The following is a 17,823-nucleotide window of genomic DNA, read 5'->3' on the forward strand; positions in this document are numbered from 1 at the left end:
TCATGTAGTGGGAGCTTGATCAAAAAAAAAGATATTATGTGTGTGTATGTAGATGTGGTGTGTGTAAGTGCAAAACCTAAGATTGTGGTGTGTGTAAGTGCAAAACTTAAGATTGGGGTTGTCTTAAGTTCGAAATTTTGTAAAGACTAAATAATGAATGAAACTCTTAAATGTTGTATCTTTCTTACCAAGAGGTCTTGAGTTCAAACCTCATGTAGTGGGAGCTTGATCAAAAAAAAAGATATTATGTGTGTGTGTGTGGATGTGGTGTGTGTGAGTGCAAAACCTAGGATTGGAGTTGTCTTAAGTTCGAAATTTTGTAAAGACTAAATAATGAATGAAACTCTTAAATGTTGTATCTCTGAGTGTGTAGGTTTATGATGTTATATTGCCAAAATTAATTTTTAACGTCTGGTGTGGAGAGATATGAAAAATTTTTTTTTCATTAATTTGTTTTTATACATCTAAGATAAAATAATAAAAAAAGAAAATAAGAAATGCTAAAGAGCAGCAATTTTTGAAATTTATAGCCATCAAATAGTTATTAATGATATTTTTAATAGTGTGAAAGATTAATCATTTTTTTTGTTGGTTACATACTGGCCAAAATTTAATAAAGCTACTGCTTAAACTTTTTCAAAGAAAATTATGCAAAATGCAAAAGCAAAACTAAAATTATTCCAGAGCTTCTTTCCGAATACATGCACAATCTTACGGTGACAAGTAGTTAACTAAATTAAAACATAGTTGTCTATGTAGGTGGATGTTACAATACTCCCTTGATGTTTGGAGTTTTAAAACTCCATATAATTTTAACAAAAAAAACACTGTTAAAATTTAAAATTTAATTTATTTTACGTTGATTTATGTTAACATTTAATACATACTGATGAAATTAATAAATAATTAATATTTTTTTTTGAAAACTACAAACATATTAATTACAACTTATAAAATATATTTTTAATAAATGATAATTATATTTATTATAAGAAATTTAATATGCTCTATTAATATATAAGTTATTTAATTAGTTAATAAAATCTAATTAATTAATAATTTTATATTTTATTTATTTTAATTATTTATTTAAAATTATAATTTATTTCATAAAGTTTATTTAATATACTATCTTCTTTTATTCATTGAAAATAATGAATTTGTTCACCGACAAACTTATTCTTATTTCTGTACAATTTGAATCGTATTCGTATATTTTTATTTTTTTTATTATTAATCTAATCTTATTCACATATTTGAATTTTAAATTTTTAAAATTTTTTATTTAAAATTTAGATAGATATAATTTAAATTAATAATTTAATTTAATAAAAATAAACGTATTCGTATTATTTTTATTATTTTAAGTAAAAAATATCTCTAACTATATTTTTTAGGTAAGATTTATTAATCTTTTCAGATATTATGTACTTATATATACATTCGAATATTATTAATTTGAAAGATTACATATATCTATTTTTTGTTGAGATATTTAAAAACCATGTTTAACCGCTTTAAAAAAATAATACGAGAATATTTATTTAAAATAAGATGAATATATTTATTTAAAATTTAAAAATTTTAAATAAATTTATTCGTATTAATTTTAAAATAATATGAATATGTTTGTTTAAATAAAAAAAATTTAGAATAATAAGAATATTATATCTTTTTAATTCTTTTAAATTTTTATTTTTATCATAATTTTATAATAATTTAATATCAATCTAAAATAAAATAAATTTAAATTAAAACAAAAAATTTAACCCAAATAGAATTTAATGTTAATTCTTTTCTCTTTCCTTAATAATTAAATGATGATTTTTCTCTCTTTTCTTAATTAAGGAGTATTAAAACTCCAAATATGTTAACTTTTGTTTAACTTTTTAAGAAAAATTTTAATACTCCAAACCTTTCAGGAGTGCCTATGTATGTGTAAGCCTTAGATCGGTGAATGCAAGCCACATAAGTGACTAACCATACACCGACCACCACTTTTTTTCTCTCTCTTCTTCGGCTTTTCCATGGACAGAACCTAATAAATAAATAAAATAGAATTTTATGTGGCTGAAAAGTAAGGAATAGCAGAAAGTCACGCAAGTTGTGGTGGTAGAAGACCCTGCAGAAACATCTAGAACTTTCCTAACTTTCATCACAAACACAAACCATGACTCTGCATTGGACTATTATATATCAGTAATATTGTTATTTTTTCCGCCACGCTGCTGACTAATAATAACTGAAATAACAGATCCAACTGTATATACAATACATGCTATTCAATTGTTGAAGGAAGATGTCTAGTGTGGTGGAGTCTAAGAGTGATGGTTGTTATTATTCGGTGCTTGGGGTTCGCAAGCACTCAACCGATCACGAAATTCGTTGCGCTTATCGTAAGATGGCTCTGGTACGGTATTCCAATTTCGGTTTATTTTCATAATTACTGTTATTAAGTTAGTATATATTGCTCTAAATTACGAGTCTTGTATATAACAGAAATGGCACCCTGATCGGTGGATCAAAGAACCAAAGCTTGCGGTGGAAGCAAAGAAACAGTTCCAGCATATTCAAGAGGCTTATTCAGGTGTGCTTTTATTTTATAGTCAAATGTGTCAAACAATTTCACGTTCTCAACTATATATTCACATGAAAATATTTTTATACATGCATTGCAATTTCTCTGTTAGTAACTTTTCGCTTTTCTATCTTTACATCCGAGTCCAGTTTTGTCTAATAAAGGGAAGAGAATGATATATGACGCGGGAATGTTTGGTTTTATTGGAGAAGACGATGATGAGGTTTGTTATGTATGTGTGTCTCTTTTTCTCCCATTGGAGAGTTGAGAACCATTTTTTTCCTTGTTTAACTTTAATCATTTGTGGTTATCATATTACAGGGATTTGTTGATTTCATGCAAGAAATGGTCTTGACAATGCAGAAAGTGAAACACCAGGTAGTCCCTCAATTAATGAAAAAATATTATTTATATACTAAAATTAGCTACTAAAATTATCTATTAATGTATTTGTGTATAAATATATACGTGGTTTAATTTATTTTTAATTTATATTTATATTCTAACATATATTTTATACTTATAGCTCACTTTAGTAAATGATTTTGGTATATACCTATTATAATTGCAATTCATGATATACATGTATCAACTGCGAACAGTTATGAATTTCCTTAATTCATGATATACATATATCAAGTTATCAACTCTTTCCTAATTATTTTTACTTTTTAGGGTGAGAAATGCATGATGGAGGATTTTCACGGAATGCTAATGGATATGATAGCAGAAAGTGATGAAGGGAGGGGCAAATCCGGGTTATGTTGGAGCTCCTCTAATAGTCCTAAGAAAAAGACACGTATCTTATAGTAATTATAAGTTTATAACAACTCTGTAATTAGAATTAAATAATCAATTATTTTGATTACTCATCACAATTCAGCAATCTACAATTACATATTTCAAGGGGCGTACAATTATTCAATCATCTCACAAAATATCTATATTTTTACTTTTTAAGGCGGATATTTTGACTATAAAAAAATTAATTAAAAATAGTTAAAATTTATTTTATTTAATATTTATTAATTTTTATAATAATTAATAAGTATTAAATAAAATAATTTTTTATTTTTTTACATTATTATATTAAATAATATTATATATTTAATTTTTTTTATAAATTAAGTCTAATTAAATTAAATAATAAATTTAAAATAATGTTAATTATAACTAATTTTTATTATGTTAAATTAATCTTGTTAAATTTAATTCACAAAAAAATTTAAATGTGTAGTATATATTATTATACTGTATTAAGGGGTGTTCAATTCTTGAATTTTTTCAATACTTGAAAGCTATAATTATTATTCAGAGCAAATATATCTTCTAAGTGTATTTATCACTATATTAGCACCATAATGGCATCTTTGCCAATTGCCAATATGAGGTGCTGGCTCGAAAACGGGAAGTGTTAGCAGCGTCATGTAATTATGATTCCCGCCTGAATTATTATCCACATGATCAATTAGGAAGGGACAAAACCATGTGATCTTATTGCAAAACCAAATTCTCTCTGTCTTTTAATTTGTGGCAAATACTTTCCTTACTCAAACAATGCAAGAATTGAACCCAGTTGTCATAGTTATACTTAAGATACAAAATGACAGCAGGAGCCAGGAGGTGACCAAATATAGAGAGAAAAATTAAGTACACCAACTTTCTTAAAATAGAGATATCAACTTATTCATAAACAGTATTGGATGAATCACGATATTGTTAAGGACTTGGGTATTACAGGGTATCTAAAGTTTCACATCAGTTATTTTTTACTTTTCTATATTTTTTTAAGTATTTAATAATGGTATTAAAATCTTCGTTGTCTACCTATAAAGTGACTCAAAATGATTTTTCTTTTGAGTATATATTCAAATGTCTCTAAAGAATTTTAAGTCGGATGTTTTCAACTCTAAAAAAATTTTATTACATTAGATATTTAAACTTTATAAAAATAAGATATATAAAGTTCAGACCTGTTGTTTTTATTTGGATATATATGTTTTATTTTTTATAAAGTTCAGAGACTTCTATGTAATAAATTTATTTTGGAGATAAAAACGTCCACAGCGAAATTTCTTAGGACATATTTGGATATATACTCTTCTTTTCATTAGCTCCAATCTCAATCTTCATTATTAGATGATTTTTGTGGTTTAGTTGCCCTTTGCTACATTCTCTGCATGTATGTCTTTTCCATACGAAAAGCTAGTTTAGTTATTATGGAATAATATTATGAGGGTAGGGCATTAGAGTGGTTACAGGCATAAATTGGTCAGTGAATCAATCATTCATGTCTGCTGAATAAATAAAAGGTTCTTACGATTAGACTAATTGTCTCAGTATGTGTTTTTCAAGTTGGTGTCCAAAAAATTATTCCTATTATAAACATCAGTACCAAAATAGCTTATTCTTTCGGGTGATAAGTAACTCACTTTTATATCTAACTATAGATAAATTGGTGGAGAGGTTATTGGCTTAATGTACTCATGAATTCTTAATCTTACAATTAAGCAAGCCATGAAGAAATCATAGTACTATGTCAGATGTGAATGTGAATGATGATAGAACGGATGGCTTGTAAATTCAATGATGATCATTGATCACTACTATGTTTTTGCATGCTTAGTGCTGGTTTAAGTGGTGGTCCCATTGAGAAGGTTGAATTTTTGTGAGTTAGCTACTTGGGGATCCCCAGTTCCAGGGTGGAGTGGGACAATGAACTACCATTGATGGAAATTGGTGTGGTGGCCACTCGCTATACATTAGATTTAGTTAAGAATTAAGAATATATAGCTGTCTAGCAATGGAGAAAAAAAGCATATAAAAAAAGAGTGAAAGATCACTGAACTGACATAACATTTTGGACAGTAACCTTTCAACCGTGTTCAATTGTACATCACACACTCCTATAATTGTTATCCTCAATTTTTTAACCAGTTTGCATATTAGTTTAAGGTTGGTTGGTTCATGGTTGGTTGTGTTTGACTTGACAAGAAAAAAATACAATGTCCTAGAAGCTATAAAACAACATCATTCATTCACCAACAAGATCAGTTTTGCATTGCAATATCAAGCAAGTTAACAAAGCAATGATCTCACTTACCAACAAGTAAAGAGATTGCAATATTTTTACCATCACAATGTCCAGCCATGGACAATAAATCAAAAGGTAGCATTCAACAAAGAAATATGCGTCTTAGGGCTGTACATCACCATCAAAATTTTTGTTACATCAATGAAGAAATTGAGGCTGTACATAAATATACACTGTTTAGATTTGACACTAACAATGGAATGTTGACAGAAAGTTTTAAGAGAAGGAACATATTTGCATCTGTGATTCTCTTTTATTGGAAAATTGTAAGGGAGATTGAAAAGATCTTGATAGGAACTTGAACTGTGTATCTCATGTACAGATTGAATGAAAATGAATGACTATGATTCTTGTGGATGTTGATTGAATAAGGTCGAGATATAACTAGAGGGTGAGTATAGAGAAGAAAAGCAAGAGGAAGACTTTGAATCTGAGTTATGAAGCTCAGGACATGGCTCAGGAAACACCTCGCTGGAGAAACCGATCACATTAGAACAAGACCATGAAGAACTGACAGAGAAATTCAAGTTTGAAAGACAAATTGTTGTGAATGGTGAATCAATTAATCCTGAAAAGTTTCCAGCAACAGTGATATTTGAACCAATCATGTTCTTAAAAGTAATGCCATCAACAACAGGAAGTGCACTTGGATCATACTCTTCATCTGGATGGAGACCAGTGTTTCCACTCATGCTGATACCCAAATCAATATTTACCAAATCTGCATCAGAAATTAAGATGCCTTTCATATAGCCACCTCTTCCCTTAGTTGTCTTCAGTTCAATGCCAATGTGGGAGTTGAGTATATGAAGCTGCTCTGCAGTTACATCAGATATACCTCCGGACATCTCACTCCCGAATGCTAGGCCGGCGCCGGATGATGATTGTAGGTAAGCACCCCTGATGTGGACATTTGAGGATGGTTTTCCAAAGGCAACACCATACCGATCCCATCCACTCTTTAGCACAATTGCATCATGACCAGTGCTAATGTTGCTGCTTTCAATACAAACATTCTGAGAAGAATCTGCAAGGAGCAAAGGCTAATGTAAATCATAATGCCCCCCAAAAAATCTAGTTTATGGTGTAGCCTCAAAGAAAGCATTGACAGAGGTATGTTGAAGGGACTGATGAACCAAACAAAAACCTATACTATCATAATTAAAACTAGTATTTCTTGCAAAACTAAGGTTTTAGCTACCCAAAGGTGTGTTGCTTGTACAATATATCATTTATCAGGTAGGTAACAACTCTAATTTTAGTAATTTACCTGGGACTATACCACTTGTGTATGGAGATTCAGCAGGTGCAGTAGCTGTTATGTTCAGAATTTGGACATTGCTGCATTACAGAAACGAGAAAGATCAAAACAACTTAACAGTTTGATTCATTCAGGGAGAATAAATATGGTCCAATTTGTACCTGCAATATACTGGATGAATGTCCCATGCAGGAGAGTTTAGAAATGTCAAGTTGGAAATTGTGACATCAACAGAATCAACAAACTCTACAAGATGCGGTCGACTGTGATTTAAGGAATGTGATTTGAAAAGTTCCCACCAGATAGAACCCTGACCATCAATAATTCCATTATCACCTGAGGAAATAAATCAACATGTATCAAAGTTTTAGTAAGGAGGAACTGCATTGCCAATAATCCTATAAGAGTATAAACTTCAAAAGACAAGATGCTAATGCAATAATAACCTGTAATCACCACATCAGTCAAATTCTGTCCATAAATCAAGCTGCGATATCTCCCACTTGGAACATTAATTCCCCGACCATAAGATGGGAGAGAATCCACAACATCCCAATGATCATGGTCCTGAGTGAAATTATGTATACAAAAATTTTAAGAGTGGGCAAAATTTGTGCTCAACAAATAGTACTATCCTTGAGATACAGAAAAACCATTTTATGTGATTGAAAATAGGTCATTAAGCTGCCAATTAGATTGATCACACATGAATTTCTCATCCTTGTTTAACTTTCTTTATGATGGTTTGAGGGTTCAATATGTTTGTTATAAATCATAGCTTTTTCAATCAAACAAATTAACAAGAAAAAGGAACTAAAATTCAAGTAAGAAAAGAAAAGTACCTGAGATGCAATGATGGTAGCTCCTCTTTCAAGGAAGAGAGTGAGGTGGCTAATAAGGTTTAAACTTGCAGTTAGCCATTTGCCAGAAGGAACATATAGTTGAGCACCACCCTTATCAGTGAATGACTTGAGATAGAATATAGCATTTTGGAATGCAACTGTGTTCAAAGTTTTCCCATCTCCAACTGCCCCAAATTCCAAGATGGAAACACTGTGAGGCCTAGCATTGTTCCTTGCTTTCTGCTCACATGGCCCAAGACTATATTCTTCTCCATTGCTTTCCAGTGCAGTGCTCAATGCTACAAGCAAAAGCACAGCCACCTAAAAAGAAGAGAGCCATAAAAAAAGGAGAGTAGAGTTTTAAAGTGCACTCTTAACTTCACTAGAATGCTGGAACTAGAAGGGGCAATATGTCCCCTAAAACAGAGAACACACTACCAAATTGACAAATTCACAAACAGTATTGAATCATTGCACAACTTTTGAAAAGAGAGAGTATCTTCAACAGCAAAACAAAATATTCCATCTCAGCTTCCGCTTGGAACAGGAATGCAGTTGTTATTATTAAACATGCCAACCCCCTTCATAATTCTCAAAAGCCAGGTAACCAGAAAAGTGCTTCTGAAACGTTATAATAGCTTATTCCACAAAGATATAATTATTGCAAGGAGAGAAAAGAAAAAACAAAAGGTAATGACTGATGAGGACCAACATGAATGTAAGCTAGGAAAGTCTAGAATAGTGAATCTTCCAGTATGGCAACTACCATGAAAAGAACAGTTTAAAACAGTAAAGCAATTAATGTTAACTACAAAGATCTCATCTATCTAGGCTTGGTTTCAGAGACAAGAAAAGGATATCTCAACCAACCAACCTTAGCGTGGTCACCAATCTCATAAATTTTTGTCTCCCCTCAGATTTCACTTAGAAGAAAACAATGATCTTAACAGCAAGATATTGACGTGATTCGTAATTATGAGAGTAATAACAGTAAGACAAAAACTTGGAACACAGTCACTGTTCAACCACAAACACATTCATACACGGCAGATACATAGATAGATAGCTGATTCAAAAATCAAACCAATAAAAAGTAAAATAAGTTTGAGAAGCAACGTACTTACTAGACCTTTCATGTGTGTGTTCCTCCGGTGTTGTTGAGAAGCAGTTGCAAGAAACCTCTGCAAGCAATTGAGGAACAGTTGCATGAAGAAGAAAAAGAAAGAAGAAGAAGAAGAAGAAGAAGAAGAAGAACAAGAGAAAGAGTGGTAGCGGTATATCGTATATAATGGAGCGAGTTAAGTACTCAAAACAAGAAAACAAACGAGGGTGGTAAGAGAAAGCGACAGCTAAAAAGGAAATGCCAGCTCTGATTCTCTCTCACACTTATTCATTTAATCAAATTTCTACGCATCCAACAAGGAAAACTCTAATCATAATAATAATATTACCAACTAAATTAAATTCAAATTATCTACTAACTTCATTTGCCATGAAAAAATAGAAAGAATTAAGGACCTGCTGCCCCTTGCCGACACTGATTGCCATTGGAGAGGTTTAATAAGTTATTATGCGATTGTGAGTTGATTTGATTTGATTAATTGGGGGAACTAATTAAGCAATTAACTACGTAATGTCTACTTAAGTCACATGTGAGGTGTGAGCAACTGGCTGGTCGGACAAGTTTTTCTTGTCTTCACCTAATCATTGCTCTTGTATAGTAGTATTGTATTTCATATATAAATAAATAATAATAATAATAATGATTGTATATCAGTATATGCAAATTAGTTTTTGACAATTAAAGAACTCTGCATCTTCCTTTGAATTCAACCTTCATCTCTTAATCTACACATGTATTATTAGAAAGGATTGCGCTCAATGCCATGTTTATAACAAAAAGTTGTGTCACAATCACTTCTTATAAAATAAGTTCATGCATACTTTTATAAATGAATATGTATTTTTTGTGATATTGCCTAAATTAAGAGTGGTCAATATAATTTTATTATTAAATAATATAAAAATCACGTCATATTCTGTCTTGGTAATTATATTATAGGTTTGTTTATATGACCTTTTAAAAAAAGATCTTTTTTCGGTTTATCTTTTTTTAGAAGATTTTATGCAAAAGTAATTTTATGTTTAGATATTTCATACAAAAAAATTTTTTATCTATCAATTATGTTTGAGTATAACAATATAAAAGTATTTTTTTGTTTATTTATTACATGAAAAATATCTTTTTTTAAGAAAGAATATCTTTTAAAAAAGGATATAAATTACAACTTCTCAAAAAAGATATTTTTTATTTTTTTAGTGTTTTTACTTTTATTACTAAAAATTTGTTAAATACACTAAAAAATAAAATAAAAAAAATTATCAAAATAATGACACCCAAATAAACACTATATGTCATATAAAAGCGATTATCATTTTCATATAAAGCAAGCAAAATAGACCATTTTAAAACATTTTACATTTAATTTTTCAAACATAAATTAGGCTATTAATATTATATACTTGAATTGCATAAAAAATATTGAAAAATAATTGCTTAGTTGCTATTGCGCTATTAAAATATCACATGATTGATTTAAAAATTACTTGTAAGACTTTGATCACTTGTGGCAACTAAAACATATTAATTTAATTAAGATATTGTAACTTGTATTATGCCATTGTTTAAGATATTGTTACTTTTGGTACTCAATTGACCCATTTCATATCTCATATTCTTTTGAATTTAATTTGTACGTTTTTATAATAAAAAACTCTTTATTTTAGGTTAGATTTTATCACATCTATAAAAATAATTTAGTCTCGTATACCCTTATTTTAATGTGCATATAATATAAAAAAATTATTGAATATATAAAGATACTTTAAAACATTAGTACCACAAACTAAACTCATTTTATTTGATAGAGTAAAGTTTTCATACTTTACAACAAGAAGAATATATACCACAAAAAAAAAAAAAGGAAAGAAGAAGAATATATATTTTCAATAGTTTTTAATTACGGTAGTCACTTTAAATGTTGAAATAAATTTTAATAAAATATTTTTACATTTTATCATTGTCAAAATAACTTATAAGTATAATTGTTGAAAAAGGATAAATTTGTTTTTGAAATTGTAAAATGTATATATTTGTTATTAAAATTGTATCTGATGTAATTTTTTCAAATTATTGTAAATATCATCATTAGATTTATTCATGAATGAGGTTTTTTTTTTCTTCTTTATTAATTGTTAAACAAAAGAAAGAAAAAAACGGATAGAAAAGATACACTATGATAAAATGAAATTGACGTCATTTATTTTCTATGGAAAAATCTTTTGTCTGTCAAATAATTTTGATTCTATCATGATGTTGCTCAATATAGTAAACATTTGATTGTATCTTTGGTTTAAATGGAAATTAAATATATAGGCCTATTTGTTTTCTATTTAAAAATTTTTTTAAAAAAATATCAACGTATGATTTTTGCCTGCCCTAAATTAAAATTCCATTTTCCTTTATGTGTGCACTAAAATATAATAATATCAAAACATTAAAATTCCATTTTCCTTTAAATATTCTTTTTACTTACACTATTAATCAATAAAAATTCAAAAGGAAAAAAAACTTACTAAATTAAGCCTATTTAATTATTGTTCAACAAAAAAAAAACCTATTTAATTATTATACATAACTAAAAAAAATATTTTTATTTAATACTAAAACTTAAAATTGAGGAATGGAGAAAAAGGGACCCGCAACAATAATTTGGGAAAATGCCAGGCTGGCATCAGCTGGGTTGCCAGATCAGAACAACTTCTATTGTCACTCGCAGGCCCACCAACTCCTTCTGTAGTGTCGTGATATATAATTAACTAATTTTTATATGATTTGCTCATCAATTTTTCAAGATATACACTGACATATCTTTACAGATATTATTATTATTATTATTATTATTATTATTATTATTGAGTAAAATAAGCTTATGTAAAATATTATTACACACAGCGGTTATTGTTAAATTAGCCGAGTGATTAATTCATTCATATTCGTCCCGAGTTAATTTTTAGTTTGTCAGATAAAAATATACTAATTAAATTTAATTTGTTAAATTTATTAAATAAAAATTCATTTTAAAATAATATTTTATAACTAAGTTAATTATTTAACTAAGTTTAATCAAATTGATATAATTTAATTAATATTTGCACGCTATTAAATATGCCACTATATGTAACTATTTTTTGACTTTTTTCTGCAAATTTTATTCTTTTTTTTAATTTATTTGCGTTTTTTTTTTCTTTTCACCCCTAGTTGCTGGTGTTTCTTATTCTCTTCCTTCTCTTTTTTCATCATCTTTCTCTTTGATTATCGTTGTTATTATCACCACCATGCCACCACCTCCATTTTCTCCTCTTCCTCCTCCTCTTTCTTTTTTTATTTAAATTTTTTTGATCTCCTCCTTCCTTTTTCTATTCCTCTTCCAATATCATTATTATCATCATCGTTATTGTTATTATCATCATCATCTTCTTCTTCTTATATGTATAACAGTTCAAATTTAGAATGCACCGAAATTTCTTAATGATAACGGCATATAAACAAACTCAGTCCAAAACAAATTAAGACCATAATACACTAAAATTAAATCTAAAATGTACCGAAATTATTAAATGATAACTCAAAATTCCTTCTCCTCTTTCTTCTTCATTATCTTCTTCTTCTCCTCCTCCTCTTTTTTTTTTTTTCTCATCTTTCTCCTTCGTTATCATCATCACCACTACCACACCACCACCTCCATCTCTTCATTCTCCTCATCCTCTTCCTTCTTTTTTCGTTTGAATTTTTCGATCTCCTTCTCCATCATCATTATTATCATCATCGTTATCGTTATCATTATTATCATGATTGATTGTTATATATCTTCTTTTTATATGTACAATGGTTCAATCCAAAATACACCGAAGTTCCTTAATAATGAAGACATACAAACAAACTCAGTTTAAAACAGGTTAAAACTAGAATGTACCAAATTCAAATCTAGAATGCACTGAATTCAAAACTCTTTCTCTTCCTCCTTTTTCTTTATCATTATCATCGTCTTCTTTTTTTGTTCATCATCTTCTTTTTGTTTTACCTTTTCGCTGTTCTTCTAGTTTTACTCTCTTAACAAAAATAAAAACAAAAAAATCAAACAAAAAAAAAACGCATAATGCTGCAAAATTACAAAATTACTAGAAAAAGGAGGGGGAAAAGAAAAAAAAATACAGCAACAATAATAACAATAAAAAATGATGAGAAGAAAATACGTGAAGAAGAAGAAGGAACGCAAAAAAAATTACAAAAAAAAAAGAGAAAGAGAAAGAAAAAGAAAAGAAGAAATATGTAAAAATATTCTCATAATCGAAGTATATGTATTTATGCTCTCACTAATAAAATTAATTTTTATTAAATTTTAACTAATTTAATTAAATTTAATTACTAAATAAATTTAGATGTATATCATAATTTTTTGTTTTAATATAATTTTAGTGCAACTTCTTTATTTGTATATGTGAGGTTTAAGGTTATTCTAATAAAATTCAACTAATTATTTTGATGAAGTGATTTATACAGTTAGATGACAACATAAATATTTTTATATTATTAATTTATTAAAATTAAGCCTACTTTTAGAATAAATATAAGGTTAATTTTATAGTGTTTATGAGTTGATGTTTAAATTTTGTTTAATTTATTTTTTATTATAAATTTTAATTTTTTAAAAATTATTTATTATTATATCTTTTAAATTAATTTTTTTATTTTTTTAGTAAATAAACATCACATTTTAGACATTATAGCATTCACTTAAATATGATAGTGAAAGTTGCTTTCTTTCGACACGTTTTAGTGACATACATAGCCCTACGGCAGTACCTACATATGTATGGATGATAAAAATGATAGGTAAATATTAAACTTTAATTACTGAATTAATTTTAATATTTTTATATAAAAATATATATAATATTTAATTTATTTTTAATATATAATTTATTCTATTTTTTTAAAAAATTTATTATTATTAAGAACCAAGTTTAAGTATATGTAATCTCGAATTTTAAAAATTTTATATAAAATATTACAAAAATAATAGTAATTCATCATCAATTGATATAATATTTAATAATAACTCATTTTATAAATTTAATGACTACATTATAATCATTATTATTCTCTTAAAAAAAATTTATAACATTGATTATATATTTACTCTAAATGTAACTCAAAAGATGGTATTATAATAAAACATCAAACAATTTATGAAAAAAGCAACTCATCCTTTTACGAAGATAAATAACTCATAATATCACAACTTTGTGGCATATGCACTATTTAAATATATATCTGCACTCAAATATAATTTTTAACTTGTGTCTCTTGTGCTCCTTATTAATTTGAACACTAAAATTTTTGCAGATTCACCTCCTACCATTAAAAATGACGAACTTAAAATATTAGAATTTAAAATAAGAAGATATATAATAATAACATCATGTCTCTAACTTATTTTATACAATTTTATTAAGATAATTCTTAAATTCGGAAGAGTAACAATGTTTCTAAACAATTTTATCTTTTAATACGTATTATATACGAATAGTTAATTTAATAGTTGATCTTCTATATACACATAAGATTGATGTATTATATATTCAAATGGTCAATTATTAGTCATGAATAAATTAAATGGATATTTTTAAATTAATTTTTTTAATTGAATATTTATTTGATTATCAAACTCCTGATGTAGTATATTATATATATAGAGTATGTATGTTAATTAAAAAACATCTTTAATTTGGTTTTAATATCTTAGCTTATGGTATTAAATTTACCATGGTACACAGTAGTTAATTATTAATAATATGAATAAGTTATGTGAATAATATATGGCATTACTACTTTTGTAAATAATTAGAACATTACATAATGATGCCAAAATCTCAATTTTTGCGGATGTTGTATTTTCTTTTGTTAAGTAGCTTTCAATGAAAATCCAAAATAAAAGAAACTCCGATCCAAATACATGATAATTGAGTGGGGTGATAAGTGGTTGTGGAGGTGATAGTTGTGACTTGGGAGGGACAATATATCAAAAGTGAAATGACTAAAAAGCATTAGAGTATTGATTCTTCTTTAAACTAGCAATGTAAAGTGAACGAGTGAGAAATTAATTTTTGTTATAAGTAAATAATAAACTCCGTCAAATAATTCAATAACAATTGCTTTCCTATTTTCTCACTTTATAATTAATATTATTATAATTAATAAATATTAAATAAAATAAATTTAAATTGTTTTATTTTTTTTATCTTCTAAATATTATTGTAGACAAATATAACATTATGGCACTTGCACGGGCATGACATATTTTGTAAGATTTAGTTCGATTCAGAGGGCCACATGCAAATGACAGTAGGCACAATAGGTGCTAAATGCTACTAATTTGACCAGCATATCTATGAGTCTAGTATTATCTTTGGGAAGAAAAAAATACAATTGAAAAATATTCAATATTCTTATTGTGTGTACATAAATTAATTAAACCAAGTAAAATGTACAACAGATCCAGATCGTTCCAAATATAAGTTAATTATTATCACAAGGCTTGATATCTAAAAATCGAGTGACAGCTAAAATGATGAAATTAGATTTTTAATTTTTTATTGTGAATAATATTGTGTTATGTATGGTTGTGTTAGCACTAAGTAATGAAACACGTGGTTAGTGGAGGCAACAACTTGCACCCATGTGCGCCGTTATATACAGTCATTTAATTACTGAACAACAAAATACGCCGCCCTTAACTCCCACCACCACCACCGCCACCACCATGTTCCACTCCTCCTCGATCCAGAGTTTGCATTTTATTGCATAACCAATGGCTTCTCTTCTTGACTATTATTGAGTAGTCTTCACTACTCGTATATGTGTCTATGCATAAATGAAATCACTCTTGTTTCGAATTAGACTACAATAAATTAAGGGCAGAAAATGATAACAAATAAGCGTACGCACGCGCGTATGTACGCTCTTCCATACATAATTGAAAATTAAAAAAAGAAAAGTATAGGGTACTAATATATTATCTGTCAACTTATTATTAATAATAATTAATTATTATATTTTAAACACATATATAAAAAGGCACATCAAAAAAATATATCTATAAAAACACTTTTATTAAATACAGACATAAAAAAATATTTTTATTAGACACATCTACAGAGACACTTCAATTAAATCTAATTTTAAATAAAAATTAGCAGAAGTTGACAGATATGCTATTAATAACGTAGCGAGGTTAAAAAGAAATGGTATTATGAATTACCAAAATTTGGCAAGCATTAGGTAGGCAAAGAGAAACAATTTCTATGCCTTTTTTTGTACATTTTTTCTATAATGTAAAAAGGTTTTTTTTTTTAGTTTGGCAGCTCTGTAATGATGCAAGTAAAAAATAAATTGATAAGGTGTTTTGTTACGATGCTTAAATGATATGATTTAATTGTTAAAATAAGTTAAATAATTAATTTTAAATTTAAAAATATAAAAATTAAATTTTTAAATATTTTAAAATTATTATAAAAAATAATTTAAACAAAAATTAGAGATCAAAGAAAAGACATTATAGAATTTGCCAATGGGAAACCATGTTTGAATGTCAACGTACAACTCAACAACAAACGTAACGTCATACTCAGGGTGGGCTGAAATACCACACAACCAAACCCCATTACTATTTATCTAATTATCTCCCACCAATTAAGCCTATTCTTTTATTATTATTATTTATTAAAACAAATAATATAGTCATATATATCTGTTTCATTTACTAGTCTCAGGCTGAGGAGGAATCCAATGCAGGGATAGATACAATTTCAGCTAATCCGTTATCAATAGCATTGCCACTACATATAAAATGAACTCAACACAACATCTCTATGTTATACACATTGATTAATAGAGACGGAAAGTCTAATTTTATTAATAATATTATATTTACATTAAAACTGTCTTTATAGATGACTATTTTTTGTGTATAATGTGTTAAATTTTGTTAGAGGAACAAGTCACTGTATCGTTGTTAGTTGGGTTATGTTACATGTACATTAAAATTAATCACTAAAATTAGTCATTAGTATAAAATACATATTGAAATATAAATACACATTGAAAATAAATTAAACCATATATATATTTATACACAAATACATTAATGGCTGATTTTAGTGACTGATTTTAATGCACAAATAACATTTCTCTTATTAGTTATACTATAGTACTAGTAAGTATGAAAAAAAAAAAGAAATAATAATGGAGCGTGGGGTCAAATTAAAAAAATAGTAGTCAAATACAAAAGTTTTGTAATAAACTGGAAAATTTTGGGAATCGCAATATCTTAGACTTAAATTTGTTTCTGATTGTAAATTTGTAATAGAACAAAGACGTCAAAAGGCCTGTCTATAATTCTATATACTCACTCAAATGTTAACAAGCAGATGAAGTTTCAATAACCAGTTTCAAAGTGGCAGCAAAAAACAACATATTAAAAAGCAAAGAAAAAAAAATGGAGGGGGTGTCATATTCATGCAAAGGACACATATAGCAGAAATAGGAAGATAGTGAAATGAATCCAATGTAATTCATATGATTGGAGGAGGAAGAGCATGCACAAAAGTATGATAATGAGGCACCTCATATTGTCAACTTTGTCTTAACGTAGAAAGAAGAATCCTATGAAAGTGAAGACAATTCACATTTCAGTTGACACCGCGTTACTAGATTCTCTGCGATTTCCCCAACAGACCAACAGTCAAGACCAATCACCAATCCATTGCATAAAATGGAAAATCTCTCAACAAAACTAGAAAACCAATATCTTATTTTTTATCTCAATAAGAGAAATATTAAGAAATCGTCGTTTTTTTTTTATCAATATTAGTCCATGGCTGTTTGATTAACACTTTATTTTTATATCGTTTGAATTTAAAATTT

At 27.7% G+C, this 17,823-nt stretch overlaps 2 protein-coding genes across 3 annotated transcripts; one reads left to right on the forward strand and one right to left on the reverse strand.

The window, feature by feature from the left end:
* Positions 1-2,172: 2,172 nt before the first annotated feature.
* LOC130936763 (uncharacterized) lies at positions 2,173-3,469 on the forward strand. Of its 2 annotated transcripts, none has more exons than XM_057866916.1 (5): positions 2,173-2,410; positions 2,500-2,587; positions 2,728-2,810; positions 2,900-2,956; positions 3,254-3,469. In XM_057866916.1, the coding sequence occupies exons 1-5, from the start codon at positions 2,300-2,302 to the stop codon at positions 3,386-3,388; spliced, it is 474 nt and encodes a 157-aa protein (XP_057722899.1). In that variant the 5' UTR covers positions 2,173-2,299; the 3' UTR covers positions 3,389-3,469. The 2 variants fall into 2 exon arrangements, with proteins under 2 accessions (XP_057722899.1, XP_057722900.1); XM_057866917.1 differs by having other exon boundaries at positions 2,728-2,801.
* Positions 3,470-5,611: 2,142 nt separating this feature from the next.
* LOC130936780 (probable polygalacturonase) lies at positions 5,612-9,072 on the reverse strand. The gene is made up of 6 exons (XM_057866931.1): positions 8,900-9,072; positions 7,776-8,096; positions 7,380-7,500; positions 7,095-7,269; positions 6,943-7,013; positions 5,612-6,699 (listed from the first exon to the last, which is right to left on the reverse strand). Exons 1-6 carry the CDS (start codon positions 8,981-8,983, stop codon positions 6,014-6,016), a joined length of 1,458 nt encoding a protein of 485 aa, XP_057722914.1. The 5' UTR covers positions 8,984-9,072; the 3' UTR covers positions 5,612-6,013.
* Between the last annotated feature and the right edge of the window lie 8,751 nt (positions 9,073-17,823).

Source organism: Arachis stenosperma, chromosome 6 (genome assembly GCF_014773155.1).
Source record: "Arachis stenosperma cultivar V10309 chromosome 6, arast.V10309.gnm1.PFL2, whole genome shotgun sequence".
NCBI classification, from domain to species: Eukaryota; Viridiplantae; Streptophyta; class Magnoliopsida; order Fabales; family Fabaceae; genus Arachis; species Arachis stenosperma.

Coding starts and splice junctions, on each gene's coding strand:
- LOC130936780 (XM_057866931.1), bottom strand. CDS start 8,983: ATGCAACTGTTCCTCAATTGCTTGCAGAGGTTTCTTGCAACTGCTTCT. Junction 7,014..7,094: donor ATTCATCCAGTATATTGCAG/GTACAAATTGGA, acceptor TCTGTAATGCAG/CAATGTCCAAATTCTGAACA. Junction 6,700..6,942: donor CACAAGTGGTATAGTCCCAG/GTAAATTACTAA, acceptor TGCTCCTTGCAG/ATTCTTCTCAGAATGTTTGT.
- LOC130936763 (XM_057866916.1), top strand. CDS start 2,300: ATGTCTAGTGTGGTGGAGTCTAAGAGTGATGGTTGTTATTATTCGGTG. Junction 2,588..2,727: donor TATTCAAGAGGCTTATTCAG/GTGTGCTTTTAT, acceptor ATCCGAGTCCAG/TTTTGTCTAATAAAGGGAAG. Junction 2,811..2,899: donor ACGATGATGAGGTTTGTTAT/GTATGTGTGTCT, acceptor ATCATATTACAG/GGATTTGTTGATTTCATGCA.